The following is a 19119-nucleotide window of genomic DNA, read 5'->3' as shown; positions in this document are numbered from 1 at the left end:
GATATAACATAAATTAAAGATACAGGAAAAAAATGAATTACATCTTGGAAAGACATAGATCTGTATTTTCAACTTTGAATGAAAAAAATTACAAACAAAGTGACTGTAATGGAACATGAGAGCCAAGCGCCACCCTGGAAGTATAGCGGTTAATCAGGTTTGAAATAACCAGTGACCTTGGACCCAGAAAAGTCTCACATGGCGGCAAAAGATCACTTTTAGCGGTGGCGTGTGAATTTTATGCACCCACTTTGGACCTCATGTGTGGCTTACCCACAGCCCGTTCGGCAAAATTCTTCACCAGTATGAAGAATTGGCACTTTGGAAAATCTGTGGTAGGAAATATGGTTGTCGCTGGATGTCAAAAAGTAGCAGATTGGCCTTTTGCCATACCTAGTCCTGAAAATACAACTAGAAAAAAAGAAAAAGAAAATAAAAAGAAAAAGAAAAGAAAACTAGAAATGAGAGGGAGGAGGGATGTTACATAAACTTTAGATAGATTGATTGTATTACAAATCGTACACATATATACCATTCTTTGAAGTATTTTTAACATTTAATTTTCCTTTTTTATTAATTTTAATATCATTTCATTCTAGATTAAGGATAATTAGTAACTAAACACTCATTTTATTTGGATAATGAGTTGATTTCAACTCATCTCATCTAATAATTATAGATTTATCAAATTCTCAAATAGAATATAATAAATAATTCAATTTTTTTAAATTTTAAAATAAAAATAATATTAAAAAATAACATTCTAATAATATTTTATTCAACTTTTAACTTTTATTCAACTTTTAACTTTTATATGATAGCTGAGAGTGCAAATTATTAACAAAATAATACTAAGCACAAGCTCAAAATAGACTAGTATCTTCCAGTTCTTTTATAGAAAAGTGGATCCCATTAAAAAAAATAATTTTTAATACTTTTTGGATCCACTTTTTTATAATAGCTTGAAAACTTGTTTATTTTAAACTTATTCAAATCATTTCGCATCCACGATTCCCTGTACTAATCTCAATCAACATGTAAACTTCGAGCTTATTTTCCAGCAGCTTAGTTCTTGTAATTTGCGGCTGCGCTTTTCTCCCAGAACCTGAAGTGCAAAGCTCTAAGCTCCAGCATCTTCTCCACCTCCTCGATTGGAAGTCCCTTTGTTTCTGGGACGCAGATCAAGACAAAGAACAGGGCTACAACTGAAATGATCCCGAAAATGAGGAACGTCCAGGAAGTCCCAATTGCATGCGTTAAAGTCAGGAAGGACTGTGCAACAATGAGGTTTGAGATCCAGTTTGCTGTGGCGGCGATTCCTCCACAGATGCCTCGATATCTTAGAGGATATATCTCGGAGTTGACAATCCATGGGACAGTTCCCATTCCAGGGGAGAAGAATATGATGTAAAGTGCCAGGCCTACAAGTGCAAGCCATCCAGTTTTGCTAGGACATCCCTTGGTGTACCATAGCCTGTCTTCTCCGCGGCACGAGTCCTTCACTGTGTCATTTGAAATCAAACACTCCCCTGGAAGTAGCTGCAACAATAGGAAAAACTATGAAGATAATCATGATGACGGGAAAACAACAAAATAAATAACTGTAAGGAATCCATACAACTAATCCTTAAGTTGTAGATACAGGGCTTGTTGGGGTTGAATGTGTGATCATAGATACTCTGTGAGAAGCAGAAGTTCTATATGTTTGCTTTAATGGAGGGAAATTGTCAAAAGGTGATTCCGAGTAAAAGATGGAATCTAAGAGGTATAAGTTTGGGGGAAGGACCAATTTAGCTATGGCTTTGGAAACCTTGTATACTGTCAAACGGACACATTCCAAGGAAGAAAAAAATCAACCTTATCGAAGTAGAAATCTAATGCAAAACTACTTGAAATTTAAGAGAGATGTAATGAATAAGGAATACACAAGAAATTCGTCCTTACCTTATTAGTGCTTGAGGCACAGAACCCACAGTCTGTAGATGAAGCCTTCAAACACTTCATACAGTCCCAACTGTTGGCGTTTACAGCAGAACTGTAATCTGGGCAGGTGTAATTTTTAAATTTAGAAGTTACAGTTGCTGTAAGCAATGGCGAATGGGTCGAAGTATGATAAAATATCCCTGATAAAAGCCCAAGTGAGAGTATAACACCAAACAAACTAATAATTAGAAGCTTCTTCCTCCCAGTCCTGTCAATAAAGTAGATGCTCACAATAGAGCCGAAGGCATTGAGACCAGCAGTGACGAGTGAGAGGAGGAGTGCAGTTTGATTAGATGCAATTCCAGCTAATTGAACTATGGTGGGGCTGTAGTACATAACGGTGTTTATGCCCACAAACTGCTGGAAGACCTGAAGGCCAACTCCAGCGCATAGTCCTCTCCTTACTGTTTTAGTTTTCAATAGTTCAGCATAGGTAATCTTTCCAGACGATCCTTTTGCCTGGATCTCTGCCTCAACTGATTCCTTTAGAGCTTGGATCTCTGCTTCTACCTCATCGGCGGAGTATATTTTCCTTAGTAAGGTTTCTGCCTCTTCTTCCCTTCCCTAATAATTTCAAAAAAGAAGGTTGATGATTGTGGTTTTTAAAGAGCACACGCGCATTCTCTGAAACTGTAAAAGCAAGCACTAGCATGAATGAGAATGAGAGAAGGACCTTGCGGTATAGCCAACGGGGTGACTCTGGAAGAAGCAACATTAACACAAACTGAATCAGGGCAGGAAGTCCTGCAACTCCAAGCATCCATCGCCACGTACCAGGTGCCTAAGCATTGAAATTGCACATAAAATGTAAAAGTCAAATACAATTCCAAGTTAACTTTGCTATATGCATTATGCGTATAGATTCTCGCATGCATGGCATCTAAAGGAGAACCAAGACATATATGGTATAAATTGATTCACCCCACTTCTTGTTTCTGTTCTACATGAGAGAGTTTCTTGTATTTGCAATACCATTGAGATCATTGTAGAATTCAATGAGCTTTTTCCCGTTACCAGCAACCATTGTGTTGCTATAAAGTTACAATTATTGCCATACATGTAAATTAAAAATTGACTGTAAGTGTAAAGGAAGTTTTTGAAAATGACAAATTAGGTTATTTTGCTAAGATGATCCCAAAATCAAGTGAAGGGGTAAGTAAAAGTTGCCTAAATTGTGTCTCCATGTACAACTACTGCAAGTTTTGTAAATGTTATAAACAACTCTTGGATTTGTCTCTTCGAGAATATCCAAGCACCACAACTACATGTGTTTGATTACCTTGGTGAAGGCCAAGTTGATAAGGTATGCAAGGAACTGGCCTCCAGTTATAAGAAATCCATTGGTACTAACAAGGGCACCGCGGATTTTTGCTGGGGAAGCTTCAGAGATGTACAAAGGAGCTGTCATTGATGCCATTCCAACTCCTAGTCCAACAAAAATACGTCCAACTATAAGAAGAGATGGACCATTAGCAGCAGCCATGATCACAGCACCTACAAAGAACAGAAAGTCTGCTATTAAGATTGCAGTTCTCCGTCCAAAGCGGTCATTCAGCCATCCACCAACTGCAGCTCCAATGATTGCTCCTGCAACTGCCATGCTCACTATGGTCTCCTATACATACATATTGTCACCAACCAGAGTATACTAAATAAATTTAGTTTTAATACATGGTAATAGAAATTTAATTTGAGACCCTCTAAAGACAAACAATAAAAATTAATTGGCTAACAAGAAACCACAGACTTGGAAAGTGAAGCCTTTTTATTTTTTAAATTTATTTTGTGAAATTGAACTGACAATGACTTTCTTATTTTCAGAACCCCGGACTCCATCCAACCCCCAGTTCACCACCCCCCACAAAAAACTGAGCAGTTTTCATCAAATTTTAACCATTTGATTTTAGATGAATAATTCTTGGTCCAACTACAGTAAGATAAAAAAAAACTTCAAAGTTATTAAAAATATTAATAGACTGCTATCGCTCATATATCCAATCCATGTGAGATTGAATCTGTGACATTAACCTCCATCCCTTTCTAAACAATTATGCATAAAGCAATTGATTTGGAGTAAAAAACATCTGAGATTTTTAGCCCCGTTTGGATGTTGAACTCATTTCATCTCATTTAATCTTTTTTGATAAGTAATCAAAAGTGTATTAATCAAAAACAGGCCTAGCCCAGTATGTACATGGAACTGCCCCTTTAAGTGGGAACAAGAGAGAAGAAAATCATGAAGGACCATCCCATTGAAATCAACAGCAATGGCCCATTTACAAAGCGTACTAAAGAAAAAAGCCAGCAGCTCCTCTCGTATTCGCTCCATGTCTTCAAAAGTCCTAGCGTTCCTCTCCTGCCATAAATACCACATGATGCAAATAGGTATCATCCTCCAGACTGCTGAAATCTGACGCTGGCCTCCTATATTGGGCCAGCAAGCCAAAGTTGCCGCCACAGTCCCCGGCATAGCCCAGCCCATCTCAACTCTGTTTAGCACCTCATCCCACAAAACCCTTGCAATCTTGCAATGAAGTAAAAGATGATCTACAGACTCACCCCCTTCCCTGCACATACAGCACCAATCTACCACAATAACCCTTCTTTTTCTCAAATTATCAGTTGTGAGGATCTTATCCAATGCCGCCGTCCATACAAAGAAGGCCGCCTTAAGAGGCGCCTTGTGTTTCCATATCCTCCTCCAAGGGATTTGACATTGGGTATTCTGCTCAAGAGCTACATAGAAGGAGCGAACTGAGAACTTGCCTTTCCTGTGCGGGACCCACCACAACCAATCCTCATGGTGATTACTCAGCTTCACAGAGTAAAGGAGACTATAAAAAGCCACAAAGTGATTCACCTCCCAATCTTGTGCCGCCCTGATAAAGTTTATGTTCCAATGAAGATGTCCTCCTGCTACATCCATTACCTCCGCCACTGAAGCCTCTTCAAGGCTGGCAATTTGGTAAAGAGAGGGAAACAACTATTGTAACGACACATCACCACACCAAGTATCTTCCCAGAATTTGATCCGGGTACCATTCCCCATCTGAATGCGGGAATGCCGAAGGAAGACCATCCAGCCTTTCCTGATATGTTTCCACAACCCCACTCCATCAGCTCCTCTAGCTTCCTTCGTACACCATCCACCCCATATATCTCCATATTTGCACCCAATCACCCCTCGCCACAAGGCATCCGGTTCCCGACTATATCTCCACAACCATTTACCCAAAAGTGCCTGATTGAAAACCTTCACATTTTTTATACCCAGACCACCCTTGGAGAAAGGGCGACACACTGTTCCCCACTTGAACAAATGGTACTTGAACTCCTCCCCCAAACCGCCCCACAGAAAGTCTCGCTGTAATTTCTCAATACAGCTTGCTACTCTTGCTGGAATAGGAAAAAGAGATAGGAAGTAGGTAGGCAAATTAGAGAGAGTACTCTTAATCAGAGTGAGCCTTCCCCCTTTCGATAAATACATTCTCTTCCAGCTCGCCAACCGTCTCTCTATTTTCTCAATCACTAGTTCCCACAAGAGGGGCGATCTTGCCCCTATCCCCAATGGCAGACCCAAATATGTCATCGGGAACGAGGCTAATTTACACCCTAGCGATCGAGCCAGTTGTCTTAAATTTGGCACCACTCCAATTGGTACTATCTCGGACTTATCAAATTCACTTTTAATCTAGACACTGCTTCAAAACACAGAAGCATCGCCTTCAAAGTCCGCACCTGACTCTGATCTGCATCACAAAGAATAAGGGTATCATCTGCAAAGAGTATATGAGATATATTAGTAATGCCTCTCGCCTGGGTTCCAACCGAAAAACCGCCCACCAAGCCATTTCGACTTAAAGCCGACATCATCCTGCCCAGCCCTTCCATCACAACAACAAACAAAAGTGGCGACAACGGATCACCCTGTCTCAGGCCTCGTGAACTATGAAAAAAACCAGCTGGACTACCATTTAACAACACAGAGACTTTCGCCGTTGACACACACCAGCGGATCCATGCTCTCCATTTCTCGCCAAAACCACATCTCCCAAGGATATATAGTAGAAAATCCCAGTTTACGTGATCATAAGCCTTCTCCATATCCAGCTTGCAAATTATTCCATTACCACCATTCTTCATTCTACTATCCACACACTCATTTGCAATGAGAGCTGCATCGAGGATTTGTCTACCTTTAACAAAGGCATTTTGAGGCTTAGAGATAATCTTCCCTACCACCTCACTAAGCCTGTTTGCCAACACTTTGGAAATAATCTTGTAAACACCACTAACCAAGCTGATGGGACGATATGCACTTACCTCATTAGCCCCCACCTTCTTCGGGATTAATGCTATGAAAGTTGTATTTAGGCTTTTTTCGAATTTTCCAGCCTCATGAAGTTCTTGAAAAACCTTCATAATGTCTTCCTTAACCACATCCCAGCATTCTTGGAAAAAACTCATAGAAAACCCATCCGGTCCCGGAGCCTTATCCTTGGCCAATTTTTGCACAACCTCCGACACTTCCTCTTCTTCAAAAGCCTGTTCCGTTCGAAAAACATCACTCTCCCCAATGAAGTCAAAAACCAAGCCATAAGGGAATGGCCGCCAACTCATCGGTTCAGTAAGAAGTTGCTCGTAGAAGCCAACTATATGGACCTTAATAGCGTGTTCTTCCCTGCACTTCGTACTATCAATTTTCAGCATCGCAATATTATTGTTTCTCCTATGAGAATTTGCGACCCGGTGGAAAAACTTGGTGCAACGATCTTCTTCCCTAAGCCACAAGGCTCTTGATTTTTGCCGCCATGAAATCTCTTCCATCAGAATAATTCTCTCCAGCTCCTCACCCAACAAAGTCCTCCGCTCAACCTCTACTTGGGTAAGAGATCTAACCTCTTGAATTTGTTCGATTTCCTGAATCTCCCTCATTTTCCTTTCTTCGTTATCCCTTAGATCACCGAAAGAATGTGTATTCCAAAGCTTCAAATCTCGTTTTAAAGCTTTCAGTTTGCCCGCAAGGATAAAACTAGGAGTACCCTGAAAGTGATAGGACACCCACCACTGTCTTACTCGTTCCACAAAGCCTTCCGTCTTCAACCACATGTTCTCGAATTTAAAATATCTCCCGCCATTTCTCACTCCACCACAATTAAGCAAAATAGGCCAATGATCTGAACTAATTCAAGGCAATCGCCTTTGCCAGACATCAGGAAAATGACTTTCCCACTCCGGGGAGATGAGGAAACGGTCAAGACGGGACCACGTTTGGTTGTTAGCCCACGTGGCGGATCCCCCAACTAAAGGTAGGTCTACCAAGTTCAAATCAGAGATGCATTCAGAAAATTAAATCATAGCTGGTCTCCCCCTTCTATTACCAAAAGATTCACTTGGGAATCTCGTGACGTTAAAATCACCCCCAATACACCAAGGTAGATTCCACCAACTATGCAAACCCATTATCTCCTCCCACAACATTACTCTGTTACTATCCAAATTTGGCCCTATACACCTGCAAAAGCCCACAAAAAGTTATCTGACACACTCTTAAACGAGCATGCTACTGTGTACCTTCCTATAAACTCCTCCATTTTTTCCACCACTCTCTTGTCCCACATGACTACCACTCCACCTGACGCCCCATTAGAGGCCAAATAAACCCAATCTACATGCACTCCACTCCACAAGCTTCTCACAATTCGCCTATCAATCTGCTTCAGCTTGGTTTCTTGCAAGCAAACAATGTCTACTTTCCACTCCCGAAGTAAGTGCCTTATCCGCAATCGTTTCGTAACCTCATTTAGGCCTCAAACATTCCATGATACTATTTTGGGTTTCATTGAGAATGGGCTGGCCCCTTCCCTTTCGGCCTACTCCTACTTGAACTACCCTCGGTGTTCAAAGACCACATCAACTGCTTAAGCTCTCTTTGTTTTTTCGAAACGGATTTCCGTTGGTGTTGATGCCCTGCTTCGATAGCTGTTAGTAAGGCCATAAATTGTTCCTCATAACCCTCGCACTCAAGTCCCACTACTTTTTGAATCTCCTTCACCTTATTGAACACCCATCCGGAAACTCCTGAATGAACAGGAAATAGTAAATTAAAAGGTGTCGGCTCCACCTTTCTAGTTTCCTCTACCCCTGTAAAAACCATCAAATCTAAGTTCTCCTTCAAAGTCAGTGCATACTCATCATCAGTAGAAACCCCTTCCAAAGAATCATACATAGATCCCTCCATTTCCGAGTCTTCCACTCCTTCCCCATCCCTCACATCCACTTCAAGATCCCTCACTTCCACCGACGCATGCCTATCTTCCTTTCGGATCTCAGAGCAAGCCCATACGGGATCCACATAACCCATCTGTTCATTCGCGTCTGGAACAAGCCCATAAGTTTTCGTCGGGGCTTCCTTGCTCAAAATCGGCGTTTTCTGGGTCTGAAGAGGTGCATTCGGCCCTCCCTCTCACTTCGTTGTGCCCTTAGCGTGATCCACCTCCACATTCCGGTCGTCCCACACCTGTTTGCCGTCTTCGGAAAGGTCCACCCAAGTCGCCAGCACGTTCTGTTGCTCCTCCGACATCTCCTCTTCCGGCAACGGCACGGGCAGCATTGCTGGTTGGGTAGCGTGTTGATTCGAACCCGTGAGTTCAGCAACCCGCGGATCAACCAGGTCTTCACACGGGTACAGGCCTTCACGCGGGTCCAGGCCTTCACTCTCCAGGCCTTCACCCGGCCCACTCGACGAGGCCCTTACGTTCGATGGGGCCCTTTCCATCGGCTGCTCACCCAGTTGGGTTTCATTAGAAACCAGCTGGGCCTTGCTTGCGGCCCATTTGTTATTAAAGTCCCGTTCTTTTTAATCCACATAGGCCCCTGTTTATAATTTTCCAGCGTACTGCCTTTTCCATTTCTGCCCCTGTCCTCATACCGGTACCATCTTCTTTCCTTTTTCAGCCCGACATGCCAACGTACTTCCTCCATCTCCTTCTGCAGCTTCCTCAGTTGCCCTTGCAACTCCATCAACCTCCTACGGGTCTCCCATGCCTCCTGTCCAGCACGCAACCTGCTAGCTTCTGCATCCCGTACAAGGTGTGAGGCTCGATGCTCCTCTTCGTCAGAGGCCCTGTCACCGTCATTTCTCTACGCCTGGTTTGGAACAGCTGTCGTGAGAACTTCCTTGAATGACCGGTTGGTCACCCCTCTTCGAAGGTTGCTCGCCTGAGGTCCGATAGCAGTTCCAGTCCTAGTTCCCCTTGTCTGGACAAGCTCTGCAACTGATTCTTTCAGCCTTCTCCATCCCCACCCATTTTCACCTTCAGGGAAGCAGAGCATGCCATTTCTTCCTGTGTGACCATACTCTACAATGGACAAATAACGCCCACGCCTATTCTCACACCGTTGAGCCACAAAGCTTCGAAAGCTCTCCCGTATCACCGAATAAACCACCTTTTTTCCCCCTCTCAAACACTCCTCCAGGACTCTCACAAGCCACGAAGCAGTATTGAGTCGCACCAACACATCATATCTCTCCTTCCAACCCTGTTCAACAATACGTAGGTTTCCCCCCTCCTTCACCAGCGTAAGCAACTTAGACTCTACTACTAACTCTCTGAACCCAGCCATCTATTAACAACCACTTACTCCATCACCATTAATAAATGTAACGAGGATGAAGTTTTTTTTTTTTTCAGAGAAAAATCGCCATTGTAAGGAGAGAAAGAAAGTGTTTAATTATTACAACTTTTTTAAATTTTCACATAAAGTATAATAAACAATTCAACTTTTTCAAATTTCAAAATAATAATATATTAAAAAATAATATTCTAGCAATATTTTATTCAACTTTTAACTCTCATCTCAACTTATTCAATCTCAACTCAATATACAAACCGCACCAATCTCAATATGAGAATTTTCATTCGAGGGGTACGGTAGATTAATTAGCATGCTTGGTTAAAATGATTGAAATTTTTACTGATGAGTAATGATACACTTACCACTCTTTTACCACTACTCTACCACTTGTAGTGTATTTATTTTTTTATCATTTTTTAAAATATGTTTTTAACATCCTTAGCTATTAAGAAAAAATTTAAAAAATATATAATTTTAATGATAGTTACTTGATTAATCATTAAGTAAAAAAAATTTTAAAAAAAATTAAAAAATTAAAAAAAGGGTAAAGTAGTGATGAAAGAGTGATAAATATATCATTATTCTTTCACTTAAATATAGGGCCTAGAAGCCCACAAAAGAAGCTGGACTCTGACCCAAGAATTCTCTGAGTCCAATTTCGTACTGTTTTTGTTCGCAAGAACAGTATGTCAGAGGTCAGTTGCCCTATTGGACTGAGTGAAGTCCAAGACCACGACTGTAACGTTGAAGCATATTTTGACACCTGTCAGTATACCCGTGACTGATCACCAAAAACAAACAGAGACTCTTCAGATCAAAGTCGGACTTGTCGACTCTTAACACTAATCAAGACAACAATATTAATAAATAAATAACTAAAAATTTACCCAATTTAAATGGATTTTTTAAATCAGTGTTAAAGATAAGCCTGAATAGATAAGCCCTGGATCAAGGAATCAGCCATCCAGGATTCCAGCCTGGTGAAGGATAATTTGGGCATTTAGGTGTGAATAAATTCCAGGGCCCAACCGCACAAGCGGAGCCACATTTCAGCAAAGGGTCTGTTAATCTTTATCTAATAAAAATGAGATATAGATGCAGCGAGTAAACGTGACTGTGTTAATACAGTAAATTGAGATAAAAAGAAGTTAGAATAAAATATTATTTTTATTTTAAAATAAAAAGATTTTAAAAAAATTAAATTATTTATTATATTTTATTTAAAATTTTAAAAAAATTATAATAATTAAATAAAATGAGATGAGTTGAGGAGAAATAAAAAATTGGAAAGCTAATTATCGTCTCAGAGAGGCTGCACAAAAGTGGATGAAATCAGAGAGCATGAACCAGGCGGCCAGAAAAATTAGATGTTCACCTGCAAGAAAGTCTTTCTATCCACCTCCTCGAAGTCATCTTCTATGTAAAGAAGTGCTCCTGAAATCACTCCTGCCATAACCAGATAAAATATGCTTAGAATTTCATTTTCTCTGAGGGAGAGAGAGAGATGTACAGACAGAAGAAATGAAACCTGTGTCATAGCCAAAGAGAAGGCCACCAATCCCAGCGGAGAAGGCGAGGCGAAGAACATAAGGGTTTTTCCACGCCAGAGAGAAGCAATCTCTGAAAGCTGAGGAATCGGCTTCTATGTGTAACCCTCCTTCCATTTCTATTTGTTTTGAAAGCAAAGCCAAGGCCTCTGTTATTTACTTTTGCTCTCCAAAAACACACCCTTTGTACTATGTTTGGATTTTCCGAGAAAATAGGTGAGAAAGAGTGAGACACAGTTTTGAGTTATAACAGAGCGAGGAAGTGACTGAACATAATGGTGGAGGAGAAACCGAGATGACGCCTATGCTGATGTCTGACTGTCAATTTTGTAAGAGCCGTGAGTGTTAGTCCGACAAATTCTGGCCAAATGATTTTTTTTTTCCATACATTTTTTTAGCTTTAAATATTTTTTAACATGATTAATATATATTTACTAATCATTAACAAAGGAAATTAAAAAATATCGATAAACACTTTCAAAATCTTCTCTAAGAATTTAAAGATGTATAAGCGTTAGGTAATTATTTAAAAAATAAATAAATATGAAATTTATAAGAAAAAAAATATATTTTTTAAAATAATTATATAATATATATACATTTTATTTATGATTATATTTAATAGTATTTCTTTATAAAATATTTTATAATAACTAAATAAATAAAAATCAAGCATCGTTTGAGGTCCAATTCATCGGTCCCACTATCATTTTCTTTTTCGTAAAATGGAAACTTTTATTTGACTAGTCTTGATCGGGATGAGGACGACGACGAAGACTATTAAGTGCTATTAATTATTAGAGAATAGCAATTAATGAAATAAATTGAATTGAGGAAACACAATATATTTTTTTTTTCCTTATTTGAGGAAACACTTCTAAAAATATGACGCTCAGGAAAATTAAAAAAAAAAAGAAAAAGAAAAAACAGATATAGAGAAGTAAAAGAAACATACCGGACATTCTGGGATACGTCAAAATTCGAAAACTACAATATATGTTTAATTGATCATCATTTATCCTTAAAAAAACATGAATCATTTTGCTGTTCTCTCCCGGTTTTTCATGTTTTTTTCTATAAATACTTTTATCAGTATTTATCTTATAAAGTAATAAGCTTAATATTGATAGATAGAATCTGGTTTTGAGACTTATTTGATTATTCGAAAATTTATAATGAGATAGACATATCATATGAATTTTATAGCATTTATAGTTGCTTTTGTTAAAAGATATTAAATAAAATGAATCTCACATATGCATTTAATAATGTGCCTAATTGATCTTTGTATTGATATAAAAGATTATATAAAAATAAATTTATAAATAACATAATTTTATATAATATATTAAATTTATTTTATAATAAAAATAATTTTATAATCTAACGTATCATATCATATTATTTTAATTTGTAAATTTATTTTTATGAGATTTTTTTGTAATTAAAATATTTTTATTTAATAAAATAAGAGAAGTAGTATAATTATAAAGAATTTTATAAAAATAAATTTATAAATTAATATAATTTCTTATAATATAATAGATTTATTTTATAATAAAAAATAATTTTATAATCTAATTAAATATAATAAATTATATTAATTTATAAATTTATTCCGTAAAATCTCTTGGTTCGAGTATTTAAAAAAAAATAATGCCAACTTTGACGGCCCGTGCATGATAGCGAAAGAGGATTAAGTATTACCTGTCACAAGCCAAAAGCGGACAAGCTCTGTCAGCTTTTTGCTAAAAAGAAAGAAAAAAATGAAAAAGTAAATACGTTTTCTTTTTGTCGTCTTCTTTCTTTTTCTTTTATTTACTTATTTTTATTTTTAAGTCATAAAATTGAATACAGCACAATCTAAGGAATGCATGCGTCCGCTCCAATACTATTGAAAAAAATTTAGTTATAAATATAATTATGTATTAACATATACGTTAATATGATGTAATTGATTAAAAATAAATTTTATTAAAAATAATATTAATTTAAATTTTAAATATAAAAAAATAAGTATTGGTATGTAAATTAGTCCACAACTCTACTTGTACGTATCAAAACTCATATTATTGTTTTTGAATGCAAAACTCTACAAATCATTAGGGGAAGTTGTTCGGTCATAATCGGAAAAACATATCAGACCGACTCATTTGGATTGTATCAATTCGGTCTCAGAGTCTATAAATTTTGAATCAAACAGAACCGAATAGACCAAACTCATATATATATATATTAAAAATATTTTTAATAATTTCATATATTATTTTTATATAAGTTAATGATGTAATTTTCTTCTAATTTATTATCACTAATCATATAAAATATTTTTTAAATGAACTAGTTACATAATCTATATTAATAATTCACTTAATTTTAATTTAGTAATTTAAATAAAAAAATTATTAATTTATTTGGAAAAAAAATAAAAAATAATTAGACCAGGCCGATACCTATGAATGTTCAATCCAGTCTGGTCCGAAAAAAATGATAGATCAAAAATTTCGATCCATCACCTCTTCGGATAGGACAAATTTACACTCTTGACAAAGAGTACAGAAGGAAAATTCCTTCTCAGCCCACTAGGCCTAGGCAAGATACTAAGGCCCCTTTTGGACTAGACCTCCTCTCATACGGCCCAACAATTAGTAAAGGAGTTTGGCCCACGAATCATGTTAGCAGAAAGAGATTGCATCGCGTGGGAAATGGGTCGAAAGTGACAAATGGGACATGCCAACCCTAACACTAGCTTGCCATGATCAGCATTGAAGGGTCCATGCCTTCAAGTGAATAGAAGACATGGGCACCCTTCTATTCTTTAATGATAGGGGCTATAAGTGACTACACCGATTGCCAACTATTGAGACACCATTAAGGAAGCACGCCGCATTAAAAGCTAAGATTGGAGCAATTGAGAGCGTGATGTAGACCACTAACATTGGGTACAAGAATGTTCTCCCGAAACCTCGTATAAAAGTCATGCCACACGTACAAATGACTTTCTTTGAACACTACGATTCTCTCACATTTCACTCAGACAAACTACTAATTTTGATATTGGAGGCTCCCTAAACCACCCCCGCACCCATCCTTGTCTTTGTGATTGTAGGTGGAAACATCCTGGCCCAGGTTGCAGGAACTTAGCCTAGGTATATGAAACACGACATTAACATAGTAAATAATACTAAAACAAATGATGCTATAACAATTGTTGACATCATATTTCATATGCCTATGGGTCAGGCTCTTAGAAGTCTAGGTCTTCGATCTAAGCAACCCACGAATATAGAAAAGAGATTGGTAAGAGGTGGCCCTTGGGTGGCGGGGAAGCCTCAAATATCTAAATTAGTAATGTTCTCAAAAAATTATGCAGGAGAATAGAGAGAAGTAGAGAATTAAGAAAGTATAATGAGTAGATAAAGCATAATCTCCGTTCAATACCTGAGGGTTTCCTTTTATACCTTGCATGAAGGGCCAGGCAGCCATGCCTTGCTGCTAGAGGGAGGGGCGTCCCCCCAAAATCCCTTCTGCCATACCCATTTAATGTGGCATGACTCTCTAAAAAATGCATTTAATGTGATGTAATCCTCTAATGAGTACATTTAATACGATGTGATCCTCAGTTTCATCTTAGAGTTTAGTCCCATTGAGATGACATATTCTTCTTCCCTTTTAGTCGGAGCAGCTTTCCTGTGCTCCTAAGATAGAAGACTATCCTCTTAGCACTTTTGTAGAATTGTTGACTTACTAAATTGGGCTTATATTGTGCTATCAATTGGGTGTTCATGACCTTCTTGTCGAAATTGATTCTCTACTTGTGGTTAATTGGTTTAATAAGAATTATTATCTTCCTCTAAAATATGCTGATCTTTGGGATGATATTGTACATTTCAATGATTTCTTTTCTTCTAGCATTACTCATGTTTACAGATAATGAAACACTTTAACAGATAGTCTCGCTAATCATAGAGCTTTGGGTAGCACCGTAAGCTTCTCTTCTATTTTTGAACTTCCCAAACATATGGTTGGATGTTTTACTTTGGACCGTCTAGATATTCCCAACTTCCGGCATTAATTATGACATTTTTAGCTTCTTCTATCTTGTATCTTCATATTTTTATTTCGTTCTTAATTATGGTTTTCTTTATATTTTAAAGAGCCTGATTTTGGAATTTTAGATGTTGTAAAGGTACTTATTCACCATAAGTAAGGGTTTATCAGTAAAATTGGATTCTTATCCACCTCTTCTTCTTTAGAGCTACATGAATGTTTATATTATTTTAGATTAACTTCTCCTTATATAATTTACTCTCAAATTCTAAAATCTAGACTTGAGTTGAAGAGAGACGGAACATTTTCTCATGGAACGGCCGAAAGGTTCATAAAAAATTAAAGCATAGTCAACAAAAGATAGTAGAAAATAAAATAAAATAAAAGGATGATCAATATCGGACAAGAACGACCTATATTATATGCTATATTGAGCCAACTGTTCTAATGTATAAAGTAATACTTAAAAAAATGTAAAGAAATAAATCGAATATTACAGGTTCCTATCATGAGCTACTGAACAAAGTAGCCAATTATACGATTATCCTACGTAATTAATTAACAATTCTACTATTTGCTCAAATAAAGTTGAGAGTTTAAACTTGAAGAGAATTAAGGTAATAAGAAATATGAATAAAAATGACTTTTTCAGATTATAAATTCATACACATGACTCCAAATTCTGAGAGCGAGCAACCATGTAACTGTGTTATAGGTCTCGTTTAGATATTAAGATGATTTTAGATGATATATAAATAATCATAAATAATTTATAGATAATGATGACTTATTTATGAATAATAATAAATAATAGTCGACTAACCAAATATTATTACGAAACTAAAAAAGAAATGATATTACAAAAGAAATGGTTGTTATTTAATACAAAACTTTTTCATATATAAGTAAACGATACCCATATATATATAGGAGTACAAATGAGTTTATGTATAGCTTAAGTCGTAATTGATGGTTAAAAATGGTTATACAAATTAATTTATAACACTCCCCATTTGGATGACCATACATAAAGAGTATGCATCGTTAAGATCTTGTCAAGGGAAAACTCAGTAGGAAAAAATCAATGGCGAAAGACAAAGAGTACAATCTACACAAATCTACATAATCTTCTTAAATGTTGCAGTTGGTAATGCTTTAGTGAATAAATCTGTCAGATTATCACTTGACCGTATCTGTTTGACATTAATTTTATCTTTCTCCCAAAGTTCATGGGTATAAAAGAATTTAGGTGAAATATATTTGATTCTATCACCTTTGATATATCATTTTCTAATTTGAGTAATACAAGTAACATTATTTTCATATAAAATTGTTGGGCTATCATTAATTACAAGAAGACCACACTTTTCTTGAATATGTTGAATCACTGATCTTAGCCAAATACATTATCGACTTGCCTCATGAATTGTAATGATCTCTGAGTGATTTGAAGAGGTAGCAGATAGTGTTTGCTTGACAGATCTCCATGATATAGCAGAATTTCCATAAGTAAATACATATCCAATTTGAGATCTACCTCTCTATAGATCTAAAAGATAATATGCATCCGTATATCCAACTAATTGTAAACTTGATCCATGTTGATAAAATAATCACATATCAACCGTACCTCAAAGGTATTGAATGACATATTTAATATCATTCCAATGTATTCGAGTTGGTACGGAACTATATCTTGCAAGTAAATTAACTGAAAATATAATATCAAGTCATGCAATTTGTAAGATACATCAGGGTTCCAATTGCACTGAGATAAGGTATTTCAGGACCAATAGTTTATTCATCGTCTTCACAAGGACGAAATGGATCTTTCTGCATATCAAGTGATCGAACAACCATTGGAGTACTCAGGAGATGAGATTTGTCCATGTAAAAGTACTTCAAGACTTTCTCTGTATAATTTGACTGATGAATGAGAATTTTATATTGCAAATACTCGAGCTGCAGGTCGAGACAAAATTTTGTTTTGTCAAGGTCTTTCATTTCAAATTCATTCTTTAAATATATAGCGGTTCTTCTGATCTCTTTAGAAATTTCAACAAGATTTAGATCATTAACATAAATTGCAATAATAACAAATTCAGAGTCTGATTTCTTAATAAAAACACATGGATGTATTAGATTATTCTCAAATCCTTCTTTCAATAGATATTCGTTAAAGCGTATATACCACATGCGTCCGGATTGCTTTAACCTAGGATCTTTGAAATTTAATAGAATACATATTTATGGATGTACTCAGATTAGAAGCTTCAGACATTTTACATTATTCACGGATTTTCATATATATGTCATGATCCAATGATTCATATAAATATGCAATGACCACATCCATCAACTACATATCCAATCTTTTTGTAATTATCAAACTAATCAAAAATCTGAATGTGATTACATCCATAATAAGAGAGTATGTTTCCTCATAATCAATCATTGGTTTCTGCAGGAAACCTTGTGCAACAAGTTGTGCTTTATATCGCACAATTTCATTGCTCTCATTACACTTATGTATAAATACCCATTTATATTCAACAAGTATTACACCTTTTGATGTTTGTGCAATTGGTCGAAAGATCTCTCACTTTACTAGCGAGTTTAATTCAGTTTTAATAGCTGATTTTCATTTTGACCAGTCATTTCTATGTCGACATTCTTTGACAGTTATTGACTCAATTTTTTTATTACTTCTGGTAATGTCAAGGGTCATTTTATATAAAAATATGTTGTCGACAATAGTTTTATTTATATCTAAAATTTATTCAGTACTCATGAAATGTATCGAAATTTCGTTATTTTCAGGTACATGTCCCTCTTCAAGGGAAGACATTCATTAAATATCTTTTCAGTAGGTTCTTTTTTAGGAAATTTAATCTTTTCAGGAGCATTAATTACTCTTATGGTCTGTGTTGTGGGTATGGACTCTTCAGGAGTACCAAATTTATTTTGTATTTTTCTCTTTCGAAAATTTTTATCCTTTACACTAATAGGCCGTCCACGCTTCAGGCGTGTCTTAGACTCACCTATTGTTATTTTGGTAACTTGTCCTTCAGGGACTGCAATATTTGCTGGAACATTAACAGTAGGAATATATGATTTTACTATACATTTAGTATCAATAAATACATCCGGTAATTGATTTGCAACACTTTGCAAATGAATAATCTTTTAAACCTTTAGTTTACATTAATTTTTATGAGGAATAAATTGGGAAATAGCTTTATTTTTTCAAGTAATTTCCTGTTGTACTTCAGACACCGACTTCTCATTACATAATATTGGAAAAATAGATTCATCAAAATGACAATTCTTAAATCGTGCCTTAAATATATCTCTTGTAAGAGAATATATCTAATAATAGATAGAGAATCAAATCCAACATATATCTCAAGTCTACGTTGAGAATTCATCTTTATACGTTGTGGAGGTGCAATTGGAACATATATGTATATCTAAAAATATGAAGATGAGAAATATTTGGTTATTGACCAAATGCAAGCTGTAATCCAGAATATTTGTGATATGATGATAGCTTAACTCGAATCAACGATATTGCAAGAAGTATAGCATGTCCCTAGGCAGAAATAGAAAGTTTTGATTTCATAAATAAAGGTCTAGAAATTAGCTGAATCCTTTTAATTAATGATTCAGCTAAACTATTTTGAGTGTATGTGTGGACAACTAGATGTTCAATATCTATTCCTATTGATATGCAATAGTTATCAAAAATTTGAGATATAAATTCACCTGCATTATCCAATCGAATAGTTTTAATTAGATAGTTAAGGAATTATGCTGTAGTTTAATTATTTGGGTAAGAAGTTTAGCAAATGCAATATTTTTAGTGGAAAGTAGACAAATATGTGACCATCGATTTGATGCA

General features: G+C 36.3%; 1 protein-coding gene across 3 annotated transcripts; it reads right to left on the bottom strand.

Moving 5' to 3' along the window:
* Positions 1–834: 834 nt before the first annotated feature.
* LOC122275743 (probable inositol transporter 2) lies at positions 835–11475 on the bottom strand. 3 transcript variants are annotated; one of them, XM_043084953.1, is made up of 6 exons: positions 11150–11475; positions 10997–11067; positions 3263–3598; positions 2657–2764; positions 1945–2547; positions 835–1539 (listed from the first exon to the last, which is right to left on the bottom strand). In XM_043084953.1, the coding sequence occupies exons 1-6, from the start codon at positions 11283–11285 to the stop codon at positions 1066–1068; spliced, it is 1728 nt and encodes a 575-aa protein (XP_042940887.1). In that variant the 5' UTR covers positions 11286–11475; the 3' UTR covers positions 835–1065. The 3 variants fall into 3 exon arrangements, with proteins under 3 accessions (XP_042940887.1, XP_042940889.1, XP_042940888.1); XM_043084955.1 differs by having other exon boundaries at positions 3263–3477; positions 11150–11168; XM_043084954.1 differs by lacking the exons at positions 835–1539; positions 1945–2547; positions 2657–2764; positions 3263–3598 and adding an exon at positions 3605–10402 and having other exon boundaries at positions 11150–11216.
* Positions 11476–19119: the final 7644 nt, after the last annotated feature.

Source organism: Carya illinoinensis, chromosome 9 (assembly GCF_018687715.1).
Source record: "Carya illinoinensis cultivar Pawnee chromosome 9, C.illinoinensisPawnee_v1, whole genome shotgun sequence".
Lineage (NCBI taxonomy): Eukaryota > Viridiplantae > Streptophyta > Magnoliopsida > Fagales > Juglandaceae > Carya > Carya illinoinensis.
This window is presented reverse-complemented; position numbering and strand designations above follow the sequence as displayed.